The 19,492-nt window shown below is 48.6% G+C and overlaps 2 protein-coding genes across 2 annotated transcripts in view; one reads left to right on the top strand and one right to left on the bottom strand.

The window, feature by feature from the left end:
• CSNK2A2 (casein kinase 2 alpha 2) overlaps positions 1-19,492 on the top strand; it is a 162,132-nt gene that overhangs the window by 114,774 nt on the left and 27,866 nt on the right. The gene's annotated exons all lie outside the window — the stretch shown is intronic.
• CFAP263 (cilia and flagella associated protein 263) lies at positions 165-16,048 on the bottom strand. Its single transcript, XM_063141020.1, has 9 exons — positions 15,871-16,048; positions 12,856-12,979; positions 10,680-10,841; positions 9,212-9,367; positions 7,771-7,851; positions 6,594-6,749; positions 3,437-3,544; positions 2,056-2,211; positions 165-423 (listed from the first exon to the last, which is right to left on the bottom strand). Exons 1-9 carry the CDS (start codon positions 16,035-16,037, stop codon positions 331-333), a joined length of 1,203 nt encoding a protein of 400 aa, XP_062997090.1. The 5' UTR covers positions 16,038-16,048; the 3' UTR covers positions 165-330.

Raw genomic sequence — 19,492 nt, 5'->3', positions numbered from 1 at the left:
CAGCTGAGATGCGATTAAGGCCCTGTGATGCTCATCTGTTGCTTTTTCAGAGAAATTAAACTTAAAACTCTCCTTAGGCGGCAGCTCCCCAGACCCTGTTGATATGAAACGACTCCAAAAAGAGGTCAATACAGCCAGGTATGATTATGATAAAGTAACTCTTCATAGGGGAACAGAAAAGGAAAGGGATCAACAATTGCAGGGGTCTTGTAAGGCCCTGGGCCTAGGAGAAGAAGGCCAAACGTAGCCGAGGGAGCGTGAGCCCTGCCGGAAGGGTCCCTGCTCTCGTCCAAGGCCCTCTGCAAAATCCTCTTGGCCCCTCGGAATGGCTCAGCGGGTGACTTGCTCTGGGAGAAGAGCCTGCAGCTGATGACTGGCCACCTTGGCCTTGTGCCAGATACTGCAGTAGCTGTGCAAGGCCATCTGCAAGACATGAGTGGCGACACCTGAAGGCGGTGGTAGACTCGGCGCTCCCCACTGCCCTACCTGGCCCATGGCAGCACCTACGTTCCCCTCCCCCAAGGGTGCCAACCTGGCCAGCTGAGAGTTCCCTAGATGGCCACTGAGCATCTTGTGGCTCCTGGCTTTTGTGCAGTCCCCACCCCCTCCCCCTTCTACACAGCTGACATGTCTCTTCTAAGGCTCCGTTAGTGGCCGTGAGCACTGTAAGCTAACACAGGCTGGTATCTGAGCTGCTGCCCCCCTCTTGCCTCCCCCCACCCCACCGTAATGTGGCCCCTGAGAACTTCTTAAAACAGGCACGCAGCCCTGGGCCAGAAAGAGGTTCAACAGCTCTGCCTTCCCGCATGTTGCCTCCCTCCGGACGCCACGATCACCACAACGCTGCCAGCAGCTCAGGCTGAGGCTTTTAAGAAAGACGGAGAGCCCCCAGCTTAAGGGAGACACCTGCGAGGTGAGAGACCCCATTTCCTTCAGACCCCTCTGGCCTGGACTTGATTTGCAGAAGAAACAAGCGAGGGAGCTGGAACACAAGAGTTCACAAGCGTAACCTGTTGGGAATGTGGATTCCAGGCAAAACCTGTTTCCCCCACCGCAACCTAAGCCAGGGAGAGGCAGCCACTTTCGGTCCAGTGACTGGGCTGCATCCACACACCCACACACACCCAGGGATGTGGGGGAGTGCCGAGTTAGTGGGGAGAACGATGTCAAGGGATGCTGGGCCCCGCCCGGAAGCCCCTCCCCCTCCTGTGACATCATCTGCCCCTGCCCTGCCCACTTTTTTTTCCCTTTTCTTGATGCTTCTCTCTGCACACAGAAAGGGGCTGAGTTCGGACGACATGCTAATCAACGGGGTGGGGGTGGGGGTGGGGGTGGTAACAGGAACAGAACGGGAAACAACCGTTGATTAGCGTGTCGTCCAAACTCAGCCAGGGTCTCGGAGGAGCCGGTGCTCGCAGGAGCCGGCTGAGTCAGGTGCTTCCTGACTCCCTCCACATTCCAACTGGGAGACAAATGGGGCGGAAAGGGAGCCGGCTGTGGCTTGCAGGGCCAGCTCCGGCCAGCACAAGCTGTGTCAGGAGTCTCCTCGCCACACGGCTTGCATCCCAACTGGGGCACAAGTAGTGCAGGAAGGGACCCTGCAGGGGCCGTTGGTGCAAGTGTTGGCCAGCTTGGGGGACTCCCCTTGTTATCCCCAATCCAATCCGAGATCGGATAACACGTGGGTATTCGGGCCAGGGGACAGGGCTTGGGGAGGAGCCTGCAAAGGGCACCTAACTTTCCATGGGCCAGAGGCAGAATCTCAGGGGAGGGGGGGAGAGGCAGCCCCTCTTCAAGATGGTACACGTTTAAGCACCGTAGCTATATTCATATCCAGACCCCACCTCCCGCCATGCCACCTCAGAATGCTTTTCTATTGGGGAACTTTGGCCTGCCTTCGTCCTCCTGGTGCATTGTGGCACTTGGGCTGCATTCTGCTCCCAACCGTGCCTGCTTTGGACAGCATGGAGGCAGGCTGAGGCAGACCTCGCAGTGGGCAACTGGGCCTCCCACATGTCTCCAATGAGCCGTGGCCCAACACCCGCCTGGCCCTACCTCTGCAATTTCCACCTTCCTCTCCCAGATCTTGATGGTGTTTTCAAGTTCATGGACGGCCATTTTCTCATGGACATAGTTGAGGACAGGGGGCACTCTGTACTGTGCCAGCTGCCTCCGGAGCTTTTTGTTCAGGACTTCAGCTGTGACCCGTTCCTACCAAAGAAATGGGATGAGCAATTTGACTGGAAACACTTTGGATTTAGTACCTGGGGAGGGGGGGAGCAGGGAGAGAGCAGTGATTTAGGCGCTTTCTGCACGTGCTCAAAGCCCCGTGGTGGTTGCCAATCGGCACTGCGTCAGTTATATGATGCAGCCACAGATTCACAGCCACCACGGGGCTTTTCCACGAAGCTGTGCAGTTAAAATGTCAGGGACTTACCCCGACCTTTTCTGTGGAAGCGAGGTCACCCCGGTTCTTCCGACGTCTGACCTCACTCTGTGGTTGGTCCGGGGTGGGGCGGGGCGGTCCAGGAGGATGGCAACTGGCCAGGAAGAGGGTGGCTAGGTGTGGCTCCAGTACCCGGATGGCCAGTGGAAACCCCGCGCTCCCTCCTTGGCCTGAGGATTACCAAGTGCAACCCCGCAGGAGCAAAACCGTGGGGTATAAGGGGAACGTGGGCACCCACGCGGTGCTGCCAAGGCAGCCTCTTCAATCAGGAAATTGGCACAAAGAGGCAGAGTTCAGCAGCTCCTCCCCAAGCACAGTTGCTCTAATCGACTTCTGAGCTCCCTGTTGCTTTGAAGATTTTTTTTGAAAAAATAAGTTTACCACGGAGCCCAGGCTTTTGGGACACCCTTCCTTTGGGGAAGGTGCCAGCAGCTGATGACCCGCCATTTTCACAGCAGTGTTCTTATTGGTCACCCATCCCATGCTGGGGAGAGCCATGGCTCCCCCACCCCCAGAATGCACAAAAGTCAGAGGCACGGGGCCTGTCCACTGACACTTTCTTTCCTTACTCAGAGAAGTCCTTCTCTTTTACTATCCCAAGGATCCCTCCTCAGTTTGTAGCCATTTAACTTACGTTCCTGAAAGCATGAATGCTTTGGAAATTAATGTTCCAAATCATATTTTCACTTCTTGGCTTTTCAGCTGTTTACACATCAGTAAGCAACCAAATTTGTTTCCTGGCATTGCAAATTCCCCTTGCTGTTTTCATCTCCTGCTCCTTCCCCATTACTGAAACAGTTGGATTTATACTCTGACCTTGGAATGCGAGAAATCACAAGCAAGTGTAAAATAAATTACGGTAAAAGCCAGTGGGGGGAAACCAGCGACAAACTAAACCCTGTGACAGCGTGATTCACAAATAACCCGAGGAAGCTGCAGCCGCTTGCCGACTGCAGTGCTGGCTGCTTTGCTGCCTGCCGACAGTCTTACCTCCTCCACGACGACGGCTTCGCGTGCAATTTTTTCCAAGGACTCCTTTCTTTGGGCAATGTCTTTCACCAGGAGGGTAGCCATGGCCGTTGCACTTTGCAGCTTCTTCTGAAATACAGTAAGATGGGCCAGGGTGATTTGTGTCTACCTAAGCAGAAGGGACATTCAGACGGCGTCCTATCGAGCAGCATCCAGGCTTGCTTTGTTTGTCTGAATGCTGGCTGGCCACACAGCTTGCAGCTTGTGAGCAGCTTCAACTGGGAAGTGAGGTGTGACTGTAGCTCCACCAGTGACAAACCCAACCCCTCTTGCCATTCTGTCGCGCCTCTGGAAGTTTTCCAGACATTCAGGGCTTTGAGAAATGTTGTCCTTTTGGCTGTGCGATCGGAAGTTTGTTCCACTTACTTATAGGAGTCAAGTGTGGCTGTGAACAACCTGGATGCAGTGGTGGGATAGATGAGGGCCAACCAAGACGGAGGCCCTGTTGGCAGGCCCCAACTTCCCAGGTCCAGAGGTTAGGTCATTTACCTGTCCTGGGTGGGCTGCACTCTCCCAACAATGACATAGTCTGGGGATCTCTTGGATTCCTCTCTGTCACTGAAGGCCCAAATGGCGTCGGTGGCAAAGTGCGCTTATTACCAGTTTCAGCTATGACCATTCCTGGGCTACTCCTGTCCACAGTGATCCATGCACTGGTAACCTCAAGACTGGACTACTGTAATGTGCTTTATGTGGGGCTGACCTTGTGATTGGTTTAGAAGCAAATAATGCAGAATGTGGCAGCTCGGTTGCCCAGCGAAGCTTCTTACTATGCATATATGACTCCTGGTTGAAAGCTCTGCACTGGCTGCCAGTTACCAACAGAACCATGTTCAATGTATTAGTTAGTTTATAAGGCTCTGAACAGCTCAGGACCAGGTTAGCTGACTTCCCCTACGCAGGCTGCCCCAGGCAAGGCCTCGATTACTGTATCATGGCCTACTAGGCTCACTTAGTTCATAGAATCATAGAATAGCAGAGTTGGAAGGGGCCTACAAGGCCATCGAGTCCAACCCCCTGCTCAATGCAGGAATCCACCCTAAAGCATCCCTGACAGACGGTTGTCCAGCCATGTAGGCTCTGCACTATAGGGGGCAGCTACAACACCATCCACCCTTTGCTTCAGCCCCTGCTATGGCATCCATTTTGTGAAAGCTCCCTTCACACTCTCAAAATTCTAAGTGTTCTCACCAGCCCTAAAAGGTTGGGGACCTCTGCACTATGAGAGCCAGTGTGGCGTAATGGCTAGAGTGTTGGACTGGGAGTTGGGAGATCCAGGATCTAGTCCCCACTCAGCCACAGAAGCTCAGGGGGTGACTTTGGGCCACTCACAGACTCCCAGCCCAACCTACCTCACAGGGCTGTTGTTGTAAGGATAAAATGGAGAGGAGGAAGATTATGTATGCTGCTTTGGGTTCCTTGGAGGAAAAAAGGCATGATATAAATGCAATAAATAAATGAGGCACCAAAACCCTTTTCACGCATACTTCTGCCAACTCACGCTGGAGCTCATATTGTTTGTGAGGCACCTCTGTGCTGGTATTATTCCAAAACACAATTGTTGTTCTGGGGCACCAGGCAGTAAATACAGCATAGTATCAACCCTGTTTATAATATGAACAAGTGCCAACACACAAAAGGTGGTGTGGCACTTGAGTGGCAGACGAGGAAGGGTGAATTTCAAAGGTCGGGTGTTTTTTATAGTTTGTGTTTATAGTGCGAGCATGTGCCACTAGTGACAGCATAGCACTACTACTGTGGGAGGAATGGGAGGGCGTGCTGCCATGTCATTTTTCTTTTCTGTTTTTTTGAGTTCACTAAGTGCACAGCAATGGAGGTCTAAAAATGAAGCGCGTTTGTTCATTGCTGCGCAGTTGTGTAGGTTCACAGTGAAAAATAGCCACACACACAGAAACCTCCCCACCATTGTGGATTTCTACCCACAAATCCAGCGAAAATCAGTGTGCAGAAAGAACAGGGAACGGAAAGAGGAGGAGGAAAAACTGGGCAGATCCTGCCACAGGAGGGAAAGGGTTAGGGTGGGAATGTTGCCACTTCTACCACGAAGAGATATAGGAGTAGACTTGTCTTGGTTGTGCATGGAAACTACCACTGGAAAAAGTCATTGAAGTGTTTCAGAGCATAACTAGCTGTGGGATTATGGCAGTCAAACAGATTTGACCCTATATGGCTCGGATCCAGGTTATTTGAAAGACTGTATTCTCCCTTATGAGCCTGCCCATGCTTTGAAATCTTCTGGAGAAGCCCTTCTTTCAGTCCCACCATCTTCACAGGTGCGTTTGGTGGGAACACGGGAGAGGGCCTTTTCGGTGGCTGCTCCAGTGCTCTGGAACTCTCTTCCCAGGGAAGCTAGGCTGGCTCCCTCCTTGATGGGTTTTTGGAAGCAGGCTAAAACTTTTTTGTTCCAGCAGGCCTTTGGAGAATAATCTGGCCCTCCATCTATGTTAATGTCTTACAATTTTGTTGTGCATTTTAAACGTTTATGGTTTTGTTTCGTTGGGGAAGGCTGCTTTGCAGCGGCGTGTGAGTTGTGAGCATGGTAACTTTACCCCCGGCTATATCTATTCCCCACTAGCTGGCCTGACCCAAACTCTACTCCTCTGCAATATATACTGAATGGCAAATACTACATTTCTTTTCCGTTTGTCCTCCCAGAAGGGAGCAATTCTGCAATCTGCAAATGACTGCAAAATCAACCCTACCCTTGGTTGTGCTCTCTTGCCTGCTCTCAATCCTTCCTTCCCTCCCTCCCTCCTTTCTTTCTGTACATGGCAGGGTCTAACTCAGCATGGTGATGGAATAGTTTGTGTGCTGCTCAGCTGCTCTTTAGCCATGCTCCAAGGTCAGGAGCCACCTCAGCAGCCAGAAGGAGCGGCCACTGTTTCTGAACCTGTGAGAACTCTACAGCAGAAGAGATGGGAGACTGCGGGTGCTGAGGGAGGAAGGGCTGTTCCTGCTTCATAGCGCCAGATCTGTGACTGTGCAGAGCAAGTGTGCAGGGGGCAAATGTGGGCTGGGTGTGTGTGGAGGATGGTGTTCCAGGCCCCTTCCAGCAGCCATCTTACAGCAGAGAATGGTAGCCTTGTTCTCGACTTACTTTGAAGAAGTTGAGGATCTGGAGGGTGTTGCCCACGGTCAACTTCAGCTGCAGCAGGTCCTGGTTCCGTTCATCAATCTTCTCCAGGAACTGGGCATTCTCAATCTTCAGCTGCTGGAAATCTACCTCATGAAGCGCCTCCCCCAGCTCCTCCTTCTGCAGACCGACCGAGAAGAGTGATGGTCACTGGCCAGAGAACCAAGCATATGGCAGGCCTCTGCCTCTTAGGAGCTCTTTGAGGGCTGTTGCCCAGCCCAGCCTGGGCTGCAGGAACCCAGCCTGGGGTCTAGATGCAGGCCCTTCATGACAGGCCACGGCCCTGCTCTGAGAATGGGTCCCAGAGAGCTAGGAGTACAAAGGGGACTTTGGGGCAATTTGAAGAAAAAGTTAGCAGCTTCTGATCTGATGCCTCCATCATAACCTTTCCTGGGCTCAGAAATGATTCTTCCCTCTGCAAGTTTCCTCCTTCCTGTGGAAGTCTCCATGCAGTTGGGAAGCATCCAACAATACCGTCTTTGGAGATGACTCAGTGGGTGGCTCAGCTTTCTCATGCAAACCAAAAGCTCATTTGGGATTGGGAAAGAATTTCTGCTCAGGACATATATTAAGTAGAAACCCCAAGGGGAGGAGGAGGGGTTGCCATCCCCTGGGAGGCACGGCTGGGCTCATCCGCGGGAGACATCTGGGAATACTTGCTCAGCAGTTACCTGCTCTCTGCTTCTCTTTGACTCCTAACTGAATAATTCTAGTGCCCCAGTTATGGAGATAGGTCCTTTCCAGGCAAGGCTTTTACGGCACCCCCTCACCCTCTCTCATTCATGGCTTTTATTTATTTTCTATTTATTTATTTATTACATTTCTATACCGCCCAATAGCCGGAGCTCTCTGGGCGGTTCACAAAACCTTGCCCCCCCCCCATTCATGGCATTTCATGGGCAGTCCAGAAGTCTGCATCTTCCACTCATGGCCCTCCTTGTTTTCCCACCACATCTTCCGTCTTTTTTCTTACCCCAGAACATCCGTTAAGGAAGGAAAAAGAGAGAACACAGCTGCACAAGGCCTTCTGGCTGCTGGTGCTAGGAAGCCTTCCCCCCACCCCCAGGACACAAGCGCACCAAGCAGGGACACAGCCGGGTGGGATTTCCCCACCAAACTCTCGCTGCAAAGGCCGACGTACCTGCTTGAGCTGCATCTGCATCTTCTTCTTCTGAACTTTCAGAGAATCGTTTTTCAAGCGAATTTTCTCTTTCTGTACATCCTGAAAATGGAAGTTACCTCATTTCTCCCTCAGACTTGCAGCTGAAGTTTGATTCTGGGTCTACATTCACGTGCTTGGCTGGGGGAGTAGTAGCCCCCCTCCAGGCTGTGTGATTAATCATGCCTGGTGCAAATCTCTCCGAACAAAACTCCCAGACAACAAGGGGGTTCACTGCCTTGCCTCAGGTCTCACAAGTCCAGGAGGAACCACTTCTACACTCTGCTATCCATGAAGATGCCGCTCCCTGCCACCCCCCAACACTAATTTCTGCACTAAGAGTAGTAGTGGAACCCTCTCATCTGGCTTTTGGGAACCAACCACCATGACCACGCTCCTCTATGATATAAAAGTACAAGCAAAACGTTTGCCCAAAGAGGAAGAAAAATATAGCTAACATCCGAGGCAATGGAAGGCTAAACTGTACATTATGTTACCTGTGTGGCTTAGCTTTGCATTCTTATTTTTTAAACTTTCCACAGCAATCTGAAGGGATTCTGATGAGGATTAGAGCCCTGGTGTACGTCATGGTGGTGAAGGAAGCCACACACAGCCACACACCCACACCCCGCCCAGCTGCAGTTTCTATTGGGCTGGATACATTGTAGGCCAGGGTAGTGAGTTTTTGAGTTGCAAAGAACTCTACCCTAGTTAGGAGTGTTCAGTGTATCTTAGAAGTCTTCTGAGGATGTTTACAGCTTGCTCCCATCCTGATGCAGTTGATCCCCAATAAAAGAGATAAGGCTGAATCTTTTTTGATCTGATCTTTCTTGCAGATAGAAAGACAACTGCTCTCTATTGCTGCCACTGCAATGCAAAAACAATGGGCCATTCTGTGGGAAATGAAATGAAGAGAAACTTTATGAACAGCTGAACCAGGACTTGATAACTATGGTTTCCAGGTTTTTCACTCAAAAAGGTTTCCTACCTCTCGCCTAACTTGTAGAAATGTGGTGGAGCGTTCCCTGGCATGGAGATAAAAAGATGGGGGAAAGTTCCACCAGTTTAATTTTTGCATGTTTCTCAGCTGTTAAGAATATAGGAACATGGTACTTTTTTAAAATGGAAAAACCCTATTTATTTGTAGGGCTTTGTGAAAACGGGTATTTACTTCATGGAACAAAAATAATCTGAAATTCCAATTGGTCAATCTCCTTTGAAAGGCAAAGATATATGGGCACCCTAACGGTGCCTAGCAGCCTCTGCACTCAGTTGTTGGCAAACTCAACAGAACAAGAACACGTACTGAAGATCAGGAATACTGCAAGGGTAACACGATGACTCGAAACACAGCACCTAGTCCTACCCGACTGCCAACTACCAATGTCAGTGAGAGCAAAATGAGAAGAAGTGGCCCACTGACCCTGGCACGGATCTTGTCTTCCATGTATCGTAGCACCTTCTCGGAAGCAATGAGGCTCCCTTTCCTCTTGGTTATGGTTTTGACTATGTCTTTGTCGAAGTCCAAGGTGGCTCTCTTAATGTCAGCCATGCGAATGTCTGCTTCTTCTAGGACAGCCTGCAGAATTCAAATTACAATGAAAGTAGACATGTTGCATTTCATTTGTTCTCTGTGGTGGGGTCTGGAACCACACCGGGTTAAGACCTTTCTCTTCTAGCCAGCATTTTATCTTTAATCTTTTCCTCTGATTATTAACTTTTCTACTGGATCTTTAATAGGTTTTAAATATATTTTTATTTTTATTGTTGTACTTATTGGTTTTTTTCTGTTGTGTTGATGATGTTATTGTTTACATTATTGTCAGCGCCCCCAAAGGGTACTGCCTTTGGGGCAGTACTTTTGGGCAGTATTTAAATTTGATAGATTAATAATTTGTTTTTGTTTTTTAAGTGGTCTAACAATCAGTCAAAAAGCTGTCCAAACCTGGCCATATTCACTAGAACTGACCATGTAGGGGTGACAAATCAGACAGAGAGGTTAGGCCAGATATGAGAGGAATTTCCGAGTTCCATGAATTCTACTCCCCAAAACTTGTGTGAGTGGGTGACACTGCTAGGCAGTGGTGTACTGGTGCCAGAGCTCACAAGCTCAAAGCACCAGGACCTTTTGATTAGCAAGGATGATGACATCATCAGCCACCCCCTTCAGCCTTACCTATTCCTTCTGAGTTTACCAGGAATTCTCATAGTGACTGAGGAGAAAATAATTTTCCCCAGCAATAATCTATTGTTACGTGATAAGTATTTTGGGATGGCTTGCTCTTGAATGGACAGTTATGACTCTATTAGCTTTACAAGAGACCTGCTTCTGATGGAGATGAAAACAAGTTGAACTGGTTTGTTGACTTTGAGATAAAATGTTTCTCACCAAAGACTTAAATAACAACATCAGTGATGATCTTGTTGACATGCAGAGCACAGCCTAGCAGCTTTCTTGTCAATCAGCAGCAATACTGACTAATTCTTTGAAATGACATTTTCTCCCCAGAACCACAAACAGTTTTCAGTCTGCAAACTCCTTACAACATGTCCACGAATGAGCGTTTTGAGATTGCTGCATAGAGAAGTATAACAAGACCAGTACTAAAAAACCAAGAAGAATTCAGGAGATTCCAAAATCTTAACATTTTCTGCTACCTGGTTCTTGAAAATGGGGGGTGGGGCGTGGGCGCGGGCAGTTCTCCACAACTTTGGCTTATTGAACGTCCTTTTTGGTCACAAGCTCTCTTGGGAGAAAAGAACATACCTCATCTGAAGCAACACCAATACCTTGACTGTTATTGTTACTGGATTTGTGCAGATATAAAGATGGTGCCTCAGTGAAGAATACAACGTAACAAGCCTACTCACACTCCAGTACACAGCCATACCAGGTAGTTCTGCAAGGTCCTTTCTGAGTTCTCCTTTATCCGCTGAACGTCTTCCTTTGTCTCTTCCAGCTCCCGTTGTGCTAGGTCACATTTCTGCTCCACCGTCAGGCACATCAGACGGTCCGCTGTTATCCGGGATTTAGACTTGCGTCTGCCTCGTACCTGGAGTGCAAAGAAAAAGCACAAGGCAGCAGGAGCCACAAAAAGTGCTGCTGAACTTTAGCATTTGCCAATGTTATGTCTAGTTTTTCTTTTTCCTGATTGAATACTAATGGTCAGATATCTTGAATGGAATTTGTGGTGGGCTGGACATAGCAGTGATCTTATGCGTGTACACTGAGATGGAATACCCACTATGTTCGATGGGACTTGCTCTGTAATGGGTGAGTACAGGATTGCAGCTCGAATGGTCCACTTCAGAGCAGACATCATGATACCCTGAGAAATGTGACTGAAGAATTAACAAGTAACAGTGCAACAATAAGAGCAAATGATTGGTTGCTAACTGCAGCAGCCTATTTGCTATTGTACAACTCTGATCGTATTTCAGGATTCTTTGGGGAAAAGAAATAATCAGACAGTGTGGGTCTTGGTTTAGATCCTATTACTACGAAGTCTGCCAAAAGAGTTAACGGTGCAACAGGAAGAGATAGTGGAAGGTCTGTTCACATGTCTCCTGCATTTTTAAAAAGGTAAAGTGTAGTTGTGGAGCGGGGGAGGGGGAATTCAGATGGGGGGAACATGTAGGGGAAAACCCCCAAATCCATATCCCAATGTGTGGCTGCATTTGCCCTTTAAAAAACCCTGGGAGATCTGATCGTGAATTGTGCACTGTTTTCTCCCATTTAGCCTTAGGAGGAGGATTCTAGTAGTGCAGGTTCAAGTTACAGGAAGCCAGATTCCAGCTGGACATCAGGAAAAACATCCTAAGCAGTACGACAATGGAGCCAATGACCTAGGGATGTCATGGGCTCTCCCATACTAGAAGCCTTCAAAGAGGCAGCTGGACAACCATCTGTCAGGGATGCTTTAAGGTGGATTTCTGCATTGAGCAGGGAGCTCAATGGCCTTTTAGGCCCCTTCTAACTCTACTATCATTCAATCAGCTCGTTACTCCTGCCTCAGAATCCTGACTTAAGTCCCACATGATAGCAATGTTGCACTGAAGTTGGGGTTATGCTGCCATAACACCTGGGGGTTGTGCTGGCGTAATGCTACGTTCTTATAACTCCTGCTGCTGGAGTGACATTGTCTGGGCAGCCAGAGAGGAATTTGATTTTGATTCCCCCCCCCCTTTCAATGGAGAACTAAATACCCTGGTTTCATTCCCACTTCCTCCTACTCCACTATGAAAGAATACAGGATTCTGCAGCCCAGCTTGGTGCCCTCTAGATATGTTGGACTACAACTCCCAGGGGGGGATGCTGGGTGCTGTAGCCAATCACAGCACACCACCAGCAGTACATACACCACTGACAGGTTACCCATACCTCAGACTACATGGTCTGCACCCCTGGCAAATGGAGACTAAATCCATGGCTCAGAGGTTGCGTTCAGATGAGTCTTTTATTGAACAAGCACTGTGCTTCATCTACAGAGTTTTGTACATCTTCCCTTTGCAACCCTGCCATACTTTCCTACTGTCTCTTCCGTCTCAAAGTCTGACTGCTGCAAATGTTTCCCATGACTTCCCCAGTCCCCTGAAATATTGAATCTGCATTGGCTAAACTGTATTGGGTATCACTGGAAGGCTCTATGGCCTTGGACCAGACTATCTGAAAGACCACCTTCTCCCATATGAGTCTGCCCAGATCTTAAGAGACCTTTCTCCCATATGGGTCTGCTCTCAGTTGCCAGTGACCAGACTCAGAGTCTGAAGAGTCCTATCATTGTGGAGGATGTGTTTAAGTGAGCTCCTGGGCGGAAAGGTGTGATATGTGAAATAAATACTTGAGGGCCAAAAAGTGAAACCATAAATATCTTTCAGGCTCTTTACTCTCAGGAAATAAACTTAAAAATATGAAGGGGAAAAACAAAAGATCTGTGCGCATGAGCTAACCACACAGCACTGTGGAGACTCAGGGAAACCGGAAATATGTAGTAAATTTGGGCACCATCATCGGAACCACAAATACAAGTGTAATGCCAATCCCTGTGAAATAACCCCACAGCTTACATATTGCAGTTGTCCCAGATCCAGTGACGAGCCGTGTTTTTCTGGTGCCATGTCCCTTGTCTCCATCCGATTGAAATATTTCTCAAACATGTCTGTCTCGAGTTTGAGCATGGAGTTGCCATGGCTGGACAAAGATGAAAGATTAGGTGAGCAAACACCATGATTCATTTATAAGATTATTAGCATGTAAACGATCCACCATGTCCCAAACCAAAGAGGATGCCAGCAGTGTCTATTGATCTCCTCCACTGCTCCTTCCGCCCTGCACTGGATGACCAGAAACCTCCAAATTCAATAGGATTGGGCCCTTAAACACTGCTATCACATTTCCCTTTAATTGTCTACTTTCTCAACTATGACAGTGAAGTCCAGAACTGGGCCATGGATTTCTTCTTATTCATTCAATTTATTTAACTATCCTGCTGTTAGCTCACAAGGGTTAGACTAGGTGACTTCCATGGTCCCTTCCAACTCTTCCATCCTAGAAGCATAGGGAGCATATCTTATATTTATCAGTATCTGATCATGTTTAATATGCTAGCTAATGTTACAGTGAAATTAGCAGTTTCAAAATAAGCATTTCTGGTATCACTTTATTTTAAATTCTCATCGTATAAGGAATGTATATATTGGACCATGGTGTGTACTATAGGTAGCACCAAAGTAGGATGTATCACTTCTCTACACTATTGTGGCGTTGGAAGGGACCACAAGGATCATCTAGTCCAACCCTCTGCAATGTGCAAGAAAACCATTTAAACCATTCATGAGAGGTGGCTTTCTGGCCTCTTATTAAAAAACCTCCAGAGATGGAGAACTCACAACCTCCATAGGTAGACTCTTCCACTGTTGTACAGATCTTACTGTCAGGAAGTTTTTCCTTGGTAGCTATAACTTATGCTGATTATTTTGGGTCTAATTTCTGTGGCCATGGAAAATAGTTCTTACCCATCTTCCCTGTGGCACCCTTTTATGTACCTGAACACTGCTAACATGTCTTCCCTCAGTCTTCTTTTCTTATAGCTCTTCTTTGTACAAACACACATCTTAAAATTATAATTATAGGAATACTGCCCTGGGATCCTTTGCAGAAGGAGCCATTTAGATTTTAAAAAATGAAAATAAATCCTGCATTCTTTGTCAGGCTTGTTATTCTTCTTTGAACTTAGTGTATTTCATTGATATTTCCTCACAGGTAACAAACACTGAGGTGAGGGGGAGAACACAGCTTCAGAACTTTGAGCAGAAGGTAGTTCTGGATCTTCTGAAAGATGCCTGCAGTAGATTGGCAAGAACTCCAGACTCCCAAACATTTAGCAACAACACAGTGACTGCCATGACAACCGCCACTCTGAATTATGCTGCTGAAATAAAACTTTGGGGTAACCTGGAGTAGATTTTTGTGTGGAAGAACTGTGAGCTCCACTCAGTTCTGGTACTCTGAACAAATCCCTGTGCTCAGAATTCTTTAATTCACAGTGTGTGTCTTTTGCATCTAGTAAAACAAAACAAGGGGAATCAAGTCTGCTGACCCCTACCCAAGACCTCCCAAGGGTCATGAAAATGGATGCTTCTCATACCTCGGATAGTCTGATGATGTGGATAATGCCCACAAAAACTTATTCCAGAATAAATGCGTTAGTCTTCAAGGTGTACCAGACCGTTATCTGCATTCAGGTAGTGAAACCCATTCTCAATTGTGGGAATCAGGTTGGCTACTCTGAGAACAGAATGCAGCACTAGATAGGCCTTTGGTGTGGTGCTAAAAATGGGACCAACAACATGATCCCAGCTGTTGTTTTCTAGAAAGCAGTTACTCATAATTATGATAAAACATCCCCCACCCAAACGGGTATTTTTGAGAAGCTGAGCCCTCTTGCTGCTTTTTAACAAACCAGCAACATGCTCCCAGTTTCCTGGCCATGGTGAGATTTGGGGACGTTTGCACCCAACTTGATGGCCTCTGGACAGGGTGGGCCATGTACTGTAATGCAGCACACCCAGAAAGCGAAGGTTGCTAAAGCTGACAAGCATGACGCCCGTACGCCCGTCATTGACATGGACTGGGTGACTGGGGTGTCAGTGAGAGACTTTGGGGAAAGGAGCTTGTAAAGGGCTTCTTTCTGCGTGTTCTGCGCACAGGCACCTGGCGCCCCTCCACGGCATCCTGTGTGGGCCAAGGCAGGTATGTACCATCTGGGGCTCAAGCTTGTCCAGAGCCCTGCAACCTCCGGGTGAAGGGCAGGCGCAGCCCTTCCTCAACTGCGCCCCACATGGTGGGGTAGGCATTTGGCCTTATGTCCCAACATCCCCCAGCAGCGGTGGTGGTGTTAGCAAAAGTGACTCCATTTTGGAAATGATTGCTGTGCATGATGGGTATGCCCTATTTGTAACCCTCTGCTGTTTCTCTCTTAGCTGCATCTTCAAAGTAGTTGGAGCCAAGTTAAGCAGAATGCACTTCAAAGGAGCAGGATGTAGCCTAGTACCTTATCTGGAACTGCTAACAAGCAAGCATTCCAAAGTTGTATTATATTAGAGACTATGTCATAGCAATTAATCAATCCAATTAGTAAAAAGCACCTAGCTCAAACCAACTCCAGCCCGCCTCTTGATGAAACAAAGAGGAGGAGCTGGGAGGCGGGAGGAAGGGGGATACTAGCTAGAAGTATAAAAATGTTTTACTATCTGTAAACAGGGTCCGAACTGCTTTTATTGCCCTTCGCACCAAAGTTGCAACTTTCAATAAATCTCTTATAATCTCTTTGGAGGTCTGCGCCTTTCTATGGGATCCACCCCTAGGAAGAAAGAACAAGGCTATTTGTCTAACAGTGGGAGTTGTAGTCCAACTCGGGAGGCTGGTCAAGGGGAGCCGAGCCGCTTTATCCCCACCAGTGCCAGGCGCAGCTGTTGCCGAAAGCCACGCGCGGCAGCTAGGGGGGGAAGGAGGGGGCGCTTCGAGCCGGGGCCCCCGCGGAGCCCTACGCTGAGCCGCCGCCGCCGCCCCGCCCGCCGCACCTGGTGTCCTCCACCAAGGTGAGGAGCTGGGCCAGGGAGAGCTGGGCCAGGTCCTGCTGCAGCTCCTCGCCCAGCTCCCGTGACTCGCCGGTGTGGACGCTGTCGCGCTCCGACTCCTCGTCCGCCATGGCCGCCGCCGCCGCCGCCGCCGCCTGGGAGGTCGTCATAGCAACGCGGCCCAGCGAGTTGTCGGGAAGGCGGCGGCGGCGGCGGGCGCCCGGAAGGGTCCTCGAGGGGCTCGACCCCACCCAGCCCGCTCTCTCCGCGGGCGTGAAGCGACGGCGGCCCCGCCGCCAGTTTCAGGCCTGGAAAGCACGGAGGCGAGCTGAGAAACGGGCTCAAGGGACCGGCGGCGGCGGCAGGCGGCTGTTGGCTCCGCGGAAGGCAGGCAGGCAGGCAGGCAGGCAGGCAGGCAGGCCGGCCGCACGAGCCAGCGGCGCCGCTCCTCGTACCGAGGTTCGCCGGCCTGCTCGGCCTCGCTCCCGCTCAACCTGGCGCCTTCCAGTAGTGTCGGACTACAGCACCCATCATTCCCAGCCGGCATGCACTAAAGCTGGAAGTTGCAACCCAGCACATCTGGCAGGCCCCAGGATGGGGGAAGGCTGAGCCCAGAGAACAGAAGGCTCCGGCCACAGCACGGGCGCCCCACAACGAGCTCCGCGGCCTTAGGACCCTCCATCTGCGAAGGGCACAGCCATGGCCACGTCCACCAGAGCAGGCGATGGCTTGGCCCAGTCCCTCCGACCACCTGTGTGCTTGACCCTAATGGCTTTGGCTTATTACATTTGCTAGAGCTGGATGTCCAGCTGGTTCCAGGAGGTTATATTTTTCCTTGAGAAATGGGTGGCACCAGCCTCTTTAAAGAAGGCGGTAACTGGGCCACTCCAGAAAAAGCCTTTCCTGGACCCAGATGATGTCCCCAACTATAGGGCAGTAGCCAACAGCTCCTCCCTGGGCAACGTGCTTGAGCAGGTGATGGCGGCTCAACTCCAGGTGATCTTGAATGAAACTGATTATCTAGACCCATTTCAATCAGGCTTCAGGCCTGGATTTGGAATGGAAATTCCCTTGGTGGCCTTGTGGAATTAATATTTGAAATATTTTTTTGGCCCTCCCAAAGCAGTAAAGGCCAGAGCTGTAATGAGTTGCAGGAAGTGTAATTTGTGCTGCAATTGTAACAGCTTACATTTAGACTTTGGGTAGTTTATAAAGACCAGATGGCACAGTATCAACTACAGTTGCCAGGATTTATTTACCAATAAATTTCCCACATACTTTCCTGGACAGTGGATTTCAAAGGAGTTAAGGTAACCTTCAAAGGAAGCTCTGTCATGTACCATGGATCCTGAATCACTCCTGCAATTACCTTTTGTTGGGGCATATTGGCTTTTGGGCCAACCAAATGCCTTCCCTCTGTCTCAGTTAACTTACCGGGGCTGTTCACATTTTGTATCTGGTCACTCTAGAGCGCAGGGCTCCTGCAGCTTTAACTGTTGTGATGAAAAGGGAATTTCACCAGGTGCTGTATGCATACAAATGACACCTGCTGAAATTCACTTTTCTATACAACTGTTAAAAATACAGGAGCCCTGTCTTCCTTTCCATATGGTCACCCTAGGTAACCCACACTCAAGTGTTTGAGTGTGGGTTGTTTTGAACCATGGATTATTTGTTGAACTGTGGGTTATCCTGTTGTCTGAATGCATCCAAGATGGCTTGTTAACCATGGAGTGTGGATTATTTTCTCAAAACAAGCAACCTTGAGAACTCTTGGTTTGTTCAGGGTGGTTAACAAGCCACACTCTTTGTTTAACAAGCTACCCTGGCTGTGTTTATACAGCATGATAACCCACACTCTGGAAAACATGCAGGATACAGGAGCCCTTCCCTTCCCATATGGTGACTCTAGTGTATAACAGTAAAACATGTAATCAAAAACAGTGCGGCAACAAAAGCAGTGAAAACACAATAAAACAGGAACAGACAACTGCAACTCAGTCCAATAACACATAACCAGGGGAAGGCCAGAGTACAGTAGTAAGTTTTCAGGGACTTCTTAAAAGCCTGCAATGCTGGGCCTGACAGATGGCAACTTGTTCCAGGGGTGAGAGGTCACTGTAGAAAAAGCTGTCTCTCATGTGGACATCAGCCTAACTGTTCTCACAGGTGGGCAACTGAGAAGGCCTGATATGGGTGAAGGCCATTTGGGACCAAGTAACTTCCTGCAACTCATTACACCTCTGACGAGTCTCCCACTGACATTGGAGGCCACTGACTATTTCTTTTACAATTATAATACTGCTTGAGCAGTATTATTGAGCAGTAACTTGCAGTAAGTACTGTAGTAGCTAAAATATACAGTGTTAAAATATATGTTGGAGACAGGTATAATAATTGGCGGAAATAGATGTATATGCGAGTTATTTTTTGAGAGTTTTAAGAACAGCTGCAAAGAACCCTTCTAACTGCTATGTCTGCTGCTTTCAGTCAATCATCTAATATCTCCAGTAGCAGAGGCAGTGTGCCTATGTACACCAGTTGCTGGTAAACATGGGTGGGAGGGTGCTATTGCACTCACATGCTGCTTGCAGGTTCCTGATCAACAGCTAGTTGGCCACTGTGTGAACAGAATGCTGTACTAGATGGACTCTTAGGGTCCATTAACCATTTTGTGGTTAAGCAGCATGGTTTAGCGTGTTGTCTGAACGGGGCCTTCGTCTGATCCAGCATGGCTCTTCTTTATGTTTTAAAGAACTATTTGTGGTAGTCTTCTACTTGTGGTAGGAAGAATATGAGCATCAAAGATACTGCCCTGGACAATTTGTTTCCAGAAGAGGAAGGGCTAATACAGTAATTTCTATGCCCTCCTTGATCTGGAACAGCAAGGTATTCTGCTGAGATTCTCCATCCTTAAAGTTATACTGCTGATAATAGTGGACATTCAAAAAATGAATCCCCTTATGCCACAGCATGTGTATATAAGTCTACTAACTTGAGGTTAATACCATGCATCCGACACTGTCCATGAAACTTTATGGCACAATAAACGTGTTACATCAACAGGACCCTTTGTGGAGAATGTTTATGACAACCTTGCACTGTAGTCCAGATTTTATTCTCATATTGGGAGATGGAAGCTGAGTTTGAGAGGAGCTTACAAATATACCAGCAATGGCTGTTGCAATTTTTATATACCTAGGAGGGACATTCAATAATCCATACAATAATCAAGTTTATTAAACAGTTTTCAAATGCTGCTGTGGAAGTTAACAGTGTGCACACATTCTTATACGCATCAGGCACTATTGGTGGCCGTGTTGAGATCCCACACAAAGCGTCCCACCAAATTCCTGGTGGAGAAGGCTATCAATGGCTACTAGTTATGATGTATATGTGCTGCCTTCACGATCAAAGGCAATATCACATCTTTCAATCAATCATCTAATAATATCTCCAGTAGCAGAGGCAGTGTGCCTATGTACACCAGTTGTTGGGGAACATGGGCAGGAGGGTGCTTGTGTCTTGCTTGCGGGCTTTCTGTGGGCAGCTAGTTCGCCATTGTGGGATCAGAATGCGGGACTAGAGAAGCTTCTGGTCGGATTCAGGATGGCTCTTCTCACAG

Source organism: Elgaria multicarinata, chromosome 14, assembly GCF_023053635.1.
Source record: "Elgaria multicarinata webbii isolate HBS135686 ecotype San Diego chromosome 14, rElgMul1.1.pri, whole genome shotgun sequence".
NCBI classification, from domain to species: Eukaryota; Metazoa; Chordata; class Lepidosauria; order Squamata; family Anguidae; genus Elgaria; species Elgaria multicarinata.
The sequence above is the reverse complement of the archived record's forward strand: the minus strand, read 5'-3'. Positions and strand labels throughout refer to the sequence as shown.